General features: G+C 53.7%; 1 protein-coding gene across 2 annotated transcripts in view; it reads left to right on the top strand.

Annotated features, from left to right (window-relative positions):
- The window catches only part of USP2 (ubiquitin specific peptidase 2), a 17,754-nt gene extending 9,945 nt beyond the window's left edge, over nucleotides 1-7,809 (top strand). Inside the window, exons 2-12 of one of the 2 annotated variants that reach the window (XM_024751790.1) lie at nucleotides 3,108-3,158; nucleotides 3,678-3,801; nucleotides 3,998-4,109; nucleotides 4,208-4,318; nucleotides 4,479-4,543; nucleotides 4,729-4,832; nucleotides 4,921-5,001; nucleotides 5,136-5,214; nucleotides 5,440-5,547; nucleotides 5,732-5,852; nucleotides 6,070-7,809. In XM_024751790.1, coding sequence (XP_024607558.1) covers nucleotides 3,108-3,158; nucleotides 3,678-3,801; nucleotides 3,998-4,109; nucleotides 4,208-4,318; nucleotides 4,479-4,543; nucleotides 4,729-4,832; nucleotides 4,921-5,001; nucleotides 5,136-5,214; nucleotides 5,440-5,547; nucleotides 5,732-5,852; nucleotides 6,070-6,157 — 1,044 coding nt within the window. In that variant the 3' untranslated portion in view covers nucleotides 6,158-7,809. Of the gene's footprint in view, nucleotides 1-3,076; nucleotides 3,159-3,677; nucleotides 3,802-3,997; nucleotides 4,110-4,207; nucleotides 4,319-4,478; nucleotides 4,544-4,728; nucleotides 4,833-4,920; nucleotides 5,002-5,135; nucleotides 5,215-5,439; nucleotides 5,548-5,731; nucleotides 5,853-6,069 lie in introns of both variants that reach the window. The other variant, XM_024751791.1, reaches the window with a different exon arrangement.
- Nucleotides 7,810-11,292: the final 3,483 nt, after the last annotated feature.

Raw genomic sequence — 11,292 nt, 5'->3', positions numbered from 1 at the left:
CACCCCCTGAGTCCTCCGAACCCCCCTTCCCCTTCCCTCTCGTCGACCCCTGCACCAGGTGGCTCTTGGACTCTTAATTCCTGGCACCTATCAGGACAGGTGCAGGAAAGCGTAACCTTGACTAGTTCTCGGTGTGTGAGGGAACGGGCAGCTCGCTGGACTCCGCGGGCGTGACTCCTCCAAGGCCAAACCCAGCAAGAAAGGCTGGTGGGAAAGGGGCCGCCTCCCCGACACTCAGTTCCAAAAGGCCCTTTCCCAGAGGGTCGGTAACAGGGGTCCTTTGACCCCGTGAAGGGCAGAGGAGTTGCAGACGGGGAAAGAGGTCAACGCCCCTTCCCTTCCCAGCCCTCCCCAGTTCAGCTAAGTGGGCACTGGATCCCTCAAATGACGTAGCCGCCCCAGAGTGATACTGGGGCTAAAGGCTGGGCACTGCCCCCTCGGGGAAGAGAGAAGGGGCCAGAGCTTGACAGGTCTTATGTAACAGCACCAGCTCCCGCGTTGGCAGTGTGTGCACTGCCCCGTGCCAGGGCCATACCAGCCTCCTTGGCTGCAGCCAGGACTCATGGCTGACCCTCATGGCACAGGTGAAGTAAGCTGGAAAGCCCTTTCCTGGGGTCTCGAGTGTGAAGACACAAACCTCCATCAGCCTTTCTTCTATGGCTCTCGTGTTCCCAGATGTTTCCCCCGCGTTAGCATAGAACAGGCTCTTATGAGCCCCCCGCTCCTTCCCTGGGAGGTGAATGCTGTCCGTTTACTGGCAATGGAGGTGGCAGCTACCTTCAAGAACAGTGGTTGCTACTGAGTCAAATTAGGTTTGCTGATGGCTAATTTTAAGGAAGTTCTTGACCCGAACTTTCTCCGCTCTTTGCACTTGAGTTCCAGCATCCCAACTGGAGTCATTTCCTTGTCTCCTGGTGAGAGGCTGGCTGTTCAGGGTCTCTCCCAACTTCTCCAGTTTGGGCCTCTCCCTGTCGGCCCTGAGGTAGGATTGTTTTTCCCGTAAGAAAGGTCACTCCTGGGACATTTTGTTTCTCTCTGGAATGGAAACTGCTGACTCTCCCTGCAGCTCCTGATCTCCTATTCATGGCAGAAGAATATCTGGCTGCGCCGAGAACAGCCCTGCTCTCCCCTCCACTCCCACCCCCTGACTTCTGTTACCCAGCCGCCTTCTACACAGAGTGCTTAGAAATTGGCAAGGAGTTTTGAGCTCAGGAAATTTTAGACAAAGGCACAAGCCAGAACTAAGAGGGTCCCAGCGATGCCTTGAAGGAGCCTCCCCCATCTCTCCACCCGCCAGGCCATAAGCAGGGGTAGATCCTCGAGAATAGTAACCGTAGGTCGTGAGCTGTTCTCCTTGACCTTCCCTCTGTTGGGTCACAGTTAAAAGTGTCAACACCACAGGAATGCTTCATTAGAGAGATGCCTCCAGTCTCCCACTGCCCCACCCCCACTAGAGCTGCATGACTACTGCCTCAGCCAAGGGCCCCCTTTGGTGGACAGCGACAGTCACCAGCGGTAGAATGCTTTGCTTCTGTGGCCCGTTTAGACAGATGTTGTCTGAGGCACGGGGGGTAAGAACTAATAAAGCACTGCCGGAAATAGGTGTAAGAGTGGGTGTCCTGGGGAAGAAAGAGCAGGTATTCGGTCGTGGGCAGGCTTTAACGTTTAGTTCCGAGTGGGCAACACGGAGACGTCAGTGTTTTTGTTGGGCCCCACGTCTACTTCAAAATGCTGATAAGGTCTTTGTCCGGGGAGTTATCTCTGTTGTGGCCCTCTGACTGGAGCATCGGGGTTTACTGAGATTGTCGTGAAGATTTAAATTCTGTGTTTGGGGCCATACACTGCTGTTCTTCAGCGGGTGTTTGTACCGCACCTGCTGCCAATAGGCTTTTCTTTCTAGCTGCAGGTGGACAGCAGGTCTCTCTGCTGGTTTAGGTATTTCCTTCCCGACCTATTAGTGTTAGACCTGAGAATTGGCAAGGAAGGATCTTCCCACTTGTGGGATCAGCGGAGCAATACCTGAGAAAAGCCCTCCTTCAGCCTGCCTCTCCCCAGCCCACCCCCTTATGCTGACAACCTCATGGGCTTTGAGCTGCTGACAGCACACGGCATGAGTAATTTTAGCTGAGTTATTTCAGGCTCCTGTTCTGATCAGGCTTGAGCTGGCCCCACGCATGCCCCAGCCAGTGTTGCTCCAGAGTTGCCTGCTCCCAGGTCCCCTCCCTGAGACGGAGGGTGGAAGGCTCATCTGTATGCCGATGCTTTAACCCTTTGAGCCTGAAGGTTTTCTGACTCCTTGGAGGTCGGGCCAGGGTCAGCCAAGAGACCCGGACAAACAATGCTCAGAGTCCTCGCCGGAGCACCTGTTCTCCCTCCCACCCCCTCACCAGCCTCCACAGTAGGGACAAGAGCAAGAGGAGCGCCTTCAGCCAGGTGCTCACCTCTGCTTGGCCCAACCTGCCATCAGAAGGATTCCCAGCCGGTGGCCAGTCAGGGTGTTGAAACCTGAACCAGGCGGGGAGGATTCTCCCAGGCTTTAATCAGCCCTCAGGAGCTGAGCTCAACTGGAAGGAATTCCACCTGTCTCTGGCGGTTCAGAATGGCGGGCCAACTAGGGTTTTTCCCCAGATGAAGATCTAAACTCAGTTGAGATGTTTTGTCATTGAACTTCTCAAGACCTCCTAGAAGTGCTCATTATGACAGCTGCTTTAGACATCAGACATCTCAGGATACTAATGTAGGTCATTTGAGAGAGTGCCTGGATTTGGGACCTGAAATTTCTTGGAGACAGGTATATGAACTCCTGGTCTCTGGCTCTCATCTCCAGTCTCCAATATGGCAGAGAATGAAAAGTAACATAAAGATGGGGGAAAACACGTAGTCGACAAAAGAAAGCAAAGCCTCGAAGAACATTTTTGTTGTGTGTTGAAAATGACAGGCATTCCACACCCCTCTTGCCTACAACGTACGTAGACTGAAGTTGAAGAGAGAATAATGTGTGTGGCTTGATGCCAGTGGCTACAACTGGCAGAAAGTTGCAGAGAGAACCTAACATAGGCCAGGCCTCTTCCTTCAGCCTGAATATGCCGCGTGTTCTTTGCTTACAGAATTCTAAGAGCACCCAGGGTCTGGCTGGTCTCCGAAACCTTGGGAACACGGTGAGTTCTTCCTAGCCCACTTCTTTCCTGAGGCCACTCCCTACCATCCCAACTAGGACCATCTAACCAGAGTCCCCTCCTGGCTCCAGCCGACTCCCTTCCTACCCGCTAGGCCAGCTGGTACCTGCCCTTCCTGGCTGGTGTTTTACAAAGTTGCCGACCTCTTCCTCAGCCCCGCCCCCAGCAGGAAGCCCTGCTGAAGAGGAGTTGCCCTTTGAACTGGCAGCTTAGGTACTGTCCTGGATCCTTCTCCTCGAGGACAGCCATCACTTCCCACCCACTTCTGTCCAGCTCCCCCACTCCCTTTTGCACACCTCTGTAGTAAATAACCAGTCACATCACCTGTGCCAGCCGGGGGAACTTGCCTCACTCCACTGCTTTACTTACAAAAAGAGGCACTTGAGGCTGTGGGAGGATTCATTTCTGGGCCAGATGGACCAGAGGGCTCCAGGTAGGAAGTAACTAGACATGCCAGCCGGGTCTCTGTTCCGCGGCTGACGTGCAGGTGGTCTCTCGCAGTGCTTCATGAACTCCATTCTGCAGTGCCTGAGCAACACCCGGGAGCTGAGGGACTACTGCCTCCAGAGGCTCTACGTGCGGGACCTGGGCCACAGCAGCAGTGCACACACAGCCCTCATGGAAGGTGAGGGGCGCGGCCCTGCTCCCCCTCGGGACGCTTTTCCCACTCTGCTGTCGCTGCACTAGTCGTTGTGTGTCACGTGTTCCTCTCCTATTTCTCTTTCTTCGGCTTCTTTTAGTTGGGACTCTCGTTTAAGAATTTCATAGAGAAAATGGCTTAGCTGTCCTCCACGCCCCTCTCTACCCTCTCCTTCCAATAGAGTTTGCAAAACTAATCCAGACCATATGGACCTCATCCCCCAATGATGTGGTGAGCCCCTCTGAGTTCAAGACCCAGATCCAGAGATACGCACCGCGCTTCGTCGGCTATAAGTAAGGGCCCTGGGGACGTGACCTCCCCGGGGTGGGTGGCAGTAGCAGCAGGTTCTAGGGGCCAGAGGGGTCACTCACTCCCTTTTCTTCGGGTTCAGTCAGCAGGACGCTCAGGAGTTTCTTCGCTTCCTTCTGGACGGGCTCCACAATGAGGTGAACCGGGTCACAGCGAGGCCCAGGTCCAACCCGGAAAACCTCGACCATCTTCCGTAAGTAGGAGGAGAGTGCTGGGGGCGGAACTACACGAACTTCTTTGGGGGTAATGATTTGGGGAGAATTTTGGATATTAAGGATTTAGATCCCTAGGCCTTTAAACTTATTATGGTTTGAGCTCTGACCCAATTGTCTTCCTCTCTCTCTGGGTCCTAGTGATGATGAGAAAGGGCGCCAGATGTGGAGGAAATATCTAGAACGGGAAGACAGTCGGATCGGGGGTAAGCGTGGGCACGGGGAGCAATGCCTGCCTTCCCTGCTAAGTGCTTTGCCTGAGCAGGGCATGAGAAGCCCATTCTCCCGGGGACCCCTCCTGCTACCCAGTGCCCAGCACCCGAAGGTCTGAGGCAGGAGCGGTGAGAAAGGAGACACAGCGTTTAAGCATCGCGTGTCCGTCTCTCCCCAGATCTCTTTGTCGGGCAGCTGAAGAGCTCCCTGACGTGTACTGATTGTGGTTACTGTTCTACAGTCTTTGATCCCTTCTGGGACCTGTCTCTGCCCATTGCTAAGGTACGCACCCCTGTCCCCCTGCATCTGAAACTCCCGCTCTTACCCTTTCATGTCAGCGACCTCTGACCTTCATTTTTCTCTCTCCCAGCGAGGTTATCCTGAGGTGACGTTAATGGACTGCATGAGGCTCTTCACCAAAGAGGATGTGCTTGATGGCGATGAAAAGCCAGTAAGTCACCCGCCTTGGCAGCGAGAGTGCATCTCCCTGAGCCCTCTCGGGGGCGGACCAGCCTAGGAGTTGCTGGATTCGCCTGTTGGCCTCTCTCGTGAGTCCTTCCCAGCTCTGTCTATCCTGTCTTTCAGACGTGCTGTCGCTGCCGAGCCAGAAAGCGGTGTATAAAGAAGTTCTCCATCCAGAGGTTCCCAAAGATCTTGGTGCTCCGTATCCTTCAGCTCGTCAGGGCAGGGACTTGACATTAGAGAGTGACTGATGACAAGGGCCCAGGTGAGGGCCAACGGAGTAGGAACCTCAGAACGTCAGGCGGCTTTTCTCCTCCCGCGTGCCCTTCTGCTTCCTGAGAAGCACAGTCACCCTCAGGGGCTCTGTCTCCTGTTCTCTGACTCTGTTCTTGCCACCCTGTCTGTCCTTGACTCACACCAATACCAGATCTGAAGCGGTTCTCAGAATCCAGGATACGAACCAGCAAGCTTACAACATTTGTGAATTTCCCACTAAGAGACCTGGACTTGAGAGAATTTGCCTCAGAAAACACCAGTAAGTATTTTTCTGCACTGGAGGCGCAGAACCGAGGCACAAGTGTCTAAGATACAGCGGGGAGGCCAAGAGGTGGAGGGACGCTGCTAAGGAGTGAGACGTGGAAACTGGGAGTAGCGGCAGGAGCGGGGGGCCCGGGGGAAAGGATGCCTCGGGGGCTGGACGCTTTGTGCTTCCTCCTCAGACCACGCTGTTTACAACCTGTATGCTGTGTCCAATCACTCCGGAACCACCATGGGCGGCCATTACACAGCCTACTGCCGGAGCCCGGTGACGGGAGAATGGCACGCGTTCAATGACTCCAGGTGAGACAGGCCTCGGGCGCGGCTCCCGGCCGTCAGGCACCTGTACCTCACCCGGAAAAGGTCAGGGCCAGAAGGGGTGCTGTGCATTTGAAGACCCTCCAGAAGAGGGTGGCCTCGGGTGTCCAGTAGATCAGAGACGGGCCCTCATGCTCCCCCAGCCGCTCTGTCGCGTCATGGGGCCCCGTGGCCGCCAGGCTGACCTGTCTTCTCTCCACAGCGTCTCCCCCATGTCCTCCGGCCAAGTGCGCACCAGCGACGCCTACTTGCTCTTCTACGAGTTGGCCAGTCCACCCTCCCGCATGTAGCAACGAGGAGCTACATCTCATCCTTCCCCGTGGTGGCCCTACACCCTAAGTTTTTTTAAAAAGACCAAAAAAGGCAAAAAAAAAAAAAAAAAAAACCCCACCTGACTAATAAGCGAAAAATAAAGGAAAGTGAAGCTGCCGAGCAGGAGTTGCTGCAGCCTGGCCAGGGTCTGGGGTGGGCAGCCTGCTGCCCCCGAGCCCCGCCTGGCAGGGAAGACCGGCAGGACACAGACTGAGCCAGCAGTGTCCCTCGGCTTCTCATGTTTGCATTTGTAAGCTTGTGGTTTCTTCCTGTGTGTGATTAAACAGCCGTCTGTGGGGAGAAGATCCTCATCCACTGGCCCGCTGGCCGCGGCTCCAGCCCCGGCCTCCCGGAGAGACAGCGCCCTCTGGAGCCTGCTGGGGAGGATCGCCGCCCATCTTCACCGGCCCAGGAGCAAGAGAAGCACCCATGAGCCAAGAGCCCTCTTAACGCTGCTAACTCCAGGGGGACAGATGAGGGGACGTCTTTGAAAAAAGCTGTTTTTGGTTTTTAAAAGCCCAGCTGTTTTTTTTAATTTACCGTAACTAAAGTTTTCAGACTGGAGATGCTGTCTTTCACACCTCTTCACAGCTGGGACGTTGTGCTGGTCATTTTTCTTTTTTTTTCCTTAATTCTTCAAAATACAGCTTTTCTCGTGCCAGCCCCCAGTGGTGCTAGGTGGGAGTTGGCCAGGCCCCAAGCACAGCCACAGTAGACCTGGGCTCTGACAGGTTTTTTGTTTGTTTTTTTAACGTTTTGGATGGAATCTAGTTGCCTCCAAGAATTGTGCCTTATAGCATTTGGGGACCAGGGGGTAACTGCCCCTCCCTGAAATATCCCTCAGCCTCTTCCCTTTTCCCCAGTGCCATGTTCAGAGCCGCCGGGGAGCCTCAGGGTCGTGCCCGTAGCCCCTGGCTTGTTTTGCATTGCAGTGAGGTGAAGAGAGCAGGTAAAAGATTTCTTCTGATAGTGTTATCAAGTTCTTCCCGCCAGCTTCCTCTAACCCAGCCCCGGGCTACTCCCCAGCTGTTAGAAGGATAGCAGGAGCCCCTTACCCTCGAGCTTCTCTCACCTTTAATTTATTCCTCCTTAACTTGCTTTTCCTCTCCGACCTTCCTGCCCCACACCCCCTTCTCACAGCCTCCTGACGTAGGCCCTCTGGACCGAGTTTCTCAGGGATGCCCATGCCGCCCCCAGCTCCAGCTCTCGGCATCGGTCTACGGTCCAGCCTGGGAGCTGGAGCCTGGGTGTTTGGGGACATCTGCCTCAGTTGTATGGTTCTTTCCCATGGGCTCGATTCTGCCCTAAGTAGTTGGGCAAAACTCTGTGCTGTCCCCTAGAAAAAAGCTGTTCCGCACCAAGGCACGGAGGTCTGTGCATGGAGCCCTCTGCACACCCACGCAGCTGGGCCCCACCTGTGCCCCTCGGAGCCCAGAACTTTCCAGTGTTCCCAGGAAGCATCAGAAAAAGACACCCTGAGTCTAACTGGCCTGACACCCTTCTCCAGGGAAGACCTGTGAACCTGAGCCAAAGGGCTGGTATACACTTGTTTACTGTGTAAGCAAGAGGAGAAGAATGTGTGATGTACAGTGGAACCTTGTACAGAATAAATAATAGCTTTGAGAAGTAAGTTGGTACGTGATGGAATCTTGATCTGGGACAGGTCTGAACCCAGGAAGCGCTCCTAGCCTATCAGTGGAGATAGTTTACTGCTGCAATCAGACTGTAGATTCCAAGTTCTGGACAAAGTTAACTAAAGCTGGACTAGTACACATTTTGAACACTATATTCCTTATCTGGATTCACTGATACATTAACATTTTGCCACATTTGTTTACGTATACTTTATTCTTTGGGGCAAAACATTTACGGGCAAGGTGTCCTGTCACTTCTAAATACCTCAGTGTGCGTCTCCCACGTGACCACAACCCTGGCTTCACACCTCAGGAAATGAGCATGTCTAATGGACATCACTTTAAACGGACTGTCTGCTTTCTAACTGCTAGTAGGGGCACTCTGGTGGTTCCCTGTTGATGCACTTGGGTGCCTGTACAGACCTGTGACAAGCTAAGACAGGTCTCTCCAGCAGTGACTGAATACAGCAACGTTCGCTCTTAGAGCAGAGTGGCTATGCCTGGGTGTGGAGTGATCAAGGCTTGGTCCTCAATAAATTAAATGAAAGATCTCAACTTGCCCCACTAATACCTGGAAACAGCCTTTACATTAAAGGTGTTGTTCTCTAAAATGGTGTTTTCAAGACATCACCAGATTTAACTCCTTGAAGGGAGGGCCTCGTTGGGGTCCCCAGGGACTTGGCTCCTTGAGTTTTCTCTCAGAATTGTTCAGATTTTCAATTTCTGCCACCAATCCCAGAACTTGGGAAACTTAAGTCATCACCAGTTGAGCTTAAAGTGTTTTATGGGGAATTTTCCTAACTGCCGTCCGTGCTTCACACACTGAGAAATCAAGGCCTATCTCTCCTTCCCTTGCTTGTCACTCTCCCTCCCAGCGACCTGCTGTCACACTCACCTCCTGGGCTGAGACTGGAGGCGGCCGTTTTCCGGGCGGGGGGTCATTTCCCAGAAAGGATTGAAAATAACAGTGACTCAAGCCTGAGGTTTCTCCCCGACCTGCCCTGGAAGGGGCCCAATGCAAGGAAAATAATTTCCCCCAAACCACAAGTGAACAGGATCACCTTCAAGATGGAAACATTAGGCTTAGAGCAAAATGGATGGCTGCGCCCCAAATCAATGTAAGGTGCTATACCTCTCCTGTGACTAGTTCTTCACTGGAGGTAGAAGCCACCTGTGTGCTTTTGTTGTCTTCCACTGGGGAACAGACAGACTATAACTAACATCGAGGGCGGGGGCTCAGCCCCCTCCACCCTTGCTCCCAGCCCTCCTTTCTGTACTTGTGGTGCTTTCTCATCCCCATGGCAACAGGTCCTAGTGCTGCACAGATCCCCAAACACAACCTGTCCCCGTGTTTCCTTACCCATCAGCTTTGCCTCCTAGCAACTGGGATTTCATCCCCCATTCCTTGCTGGCATCCCAACAGGCCTCTCCCTAGGGGTGGAGCTCTCCCTGCACCTGTTCTTGTGTGACCTTGGGCAAGAGCCTCCCTCCCTCCGGGCCTCAGTGTCTCATCTGTGAATTAAGGAGATTGGACTAGAGGATCTCGAAGGTCTCAGCTCAAGTGTTATTCCAAGTTACTTTTTCCCTAAGTACAAGTCCTACGTTAGAGGACTTGCACACCTCTGGTTCCCTGATTCCACTTTAGAGAGTTTATACGTTTTAAAGCGATCGGTGCTCAGAAAATGCATACTACTTTCCATAGGGGTCACCTTCTCCACGTTCTTACCTTGCCAGTGAGGACACGAGCTGTAAAGAAGCCTCGAGTCCACCAGCTCATCGGTGGCGGGGGCAGGACGGAACCCAGGGATCTTGACTCCCCACGCAGATCTCTTTCCGTCTGAATACTCTTCCTTTTGGTCGAATCATTGACAGCATTTTGCAGGACATTCTGCCGCAAATTTCCCAACCCCGTGTCTATTATCAACTGAGCTGAACAGCAACGTAACCAGGGAACTCCCTGATTCTACACATGCACACACCCAAGGGCAAAACCAGCACTATGTGTCGCATACCTGGGCCCACACGTCTCTGAGGGTCCCGTCCTTCACTGTTCTAGGGGCACAAACGAGCACCCGTGCAGGAGGCAGGAGACAGCGGAGTCCGAGCATTCCCCGTCCAGGCAAATTACTTAATCTCTCTGAGCCTCAGTTTCCGCCTCTGTAATCTGAGCATAACAAGAGCTACTCAGAGCTGTGAGTGTTCGGCACATAGTAGGTACTCAACGAATGTCTATTTCCCCCACCTCACCTCTATTTCCAGTACTGCACCATCAATGCTCCACTAAGATTCTCTTAGTTGGGTGATCCTCAGCAAATGCTGAGTTCCCCTGGCCTCTCAGGGTGCCTCTGACTTTTCAGGAATGCGAAGTAAGTACAGCATCGCCCAAACCACACAGAGTTAGTGAGGCAGAGCCACTGGTTGGGCATTCCAAAGCCAAGGGCTGAGCTTTTCTGATTTCCTGATACTCGGTGTGACCTGCCTCTTGGAGACGGCAGTGGGTTGGCTGGGATGGAGCTGCAGTCATCCGGGCTCCTAGAGACTAAAGATCCAGGAACCAGAGGGTGAGAGTCAAGGGTAGGGGTGGCAATGAACAAGGAGAGGAGAGAGTATTTGACGGATCTCGGGAGGGTCAAGGAGTCAAGTCCTAATGCACATCTATAACGCTGGCCCTGGGAGCCAGCAAAAGGAAAGCGTTCAGATCAGAGCACAGGCCTGGACAAAGACAGGTAGGGTGGGTACAGTGTGCCAGGGACAAGGAAGAGGCTGGTCTGGCTGGAGTGGAGGGTTGGAGCTGGAGGGCCAGCAGGAGGGAGAGCTAGCGAGCCGGAGTCTAGAAGGTGATAGCTAACCTCAAGCTGGCCTTGCCCCTCCTGGTTATAAAGGGGCCACAGAGGGCTTCCCTGGTGGCACGATGGTTAAGAACCCGCCTGCCAATGCAGGAGACACAGGTTCGATCCCTGGTCCGGGAAGATCCCCCATGCCGCGGAGCAGCTAAGCCCATGTGCCACAACTACCCAGCCTGCGCGCTAGAGACCAGGAGCCACAACCACTGAAGCCCGTGTGCCTACAGCCTGTGCTCTACAACAAGAGAAGCCGCCACAATGAGAAGCCCGCACACCGCAATGAAGATCTAATGCAGCCAAAAATAAATAAATAAAACAAACAAACAAAAAAAAAGGTGGGGGGGAGCCACAGATAGCCAGCCAGGCCGAGTTGCAAGGATCCAAGCTTGCAGGAACAAAAGCAAAAGCCCAGTGGAGCTTCTGGGAGTGTAGAAATCAATTGAGTAAGAAAAGAGGTAACTTCCCTTTGCTTGTTAGTTTTATCCATAGCCGTCAGCAGGAAAGTCCATGCAAACGTCCCCACAGCAGCAAGAAAAGGGAGGGCTGGAGACACAGTGTCCCTGCAGGCAGTGGGGGAGATGGGGAGACCCCCGGAGAAGGAAGAGGCAAGAAGGCCAAGGCCCCGGGGCCTGCAAA

The sequence above is a fragment of the Neophocaena asiaeorientalis genome, unplaced genomic scaffold (genome assembly GCF_003031525.2).
Source record: "Neophocaena asiaeorientalis asiaeorientalis breed wild unplaced genomic scaffold, Neophocaena_asiaeorientalis_V1.1 scaffold479, whole genome shotgun sequence".
NCBI classification, from domain to species: Eukaryota; Metazoa; Chordata; class Mammalia; order Artiodactyla; family Phocoenidae; genus Neophocaena; species Neophocaena asiaeorientalis.
This window is presented reverse-complemented; position numbering and strand designations above follow the sequence as displayed.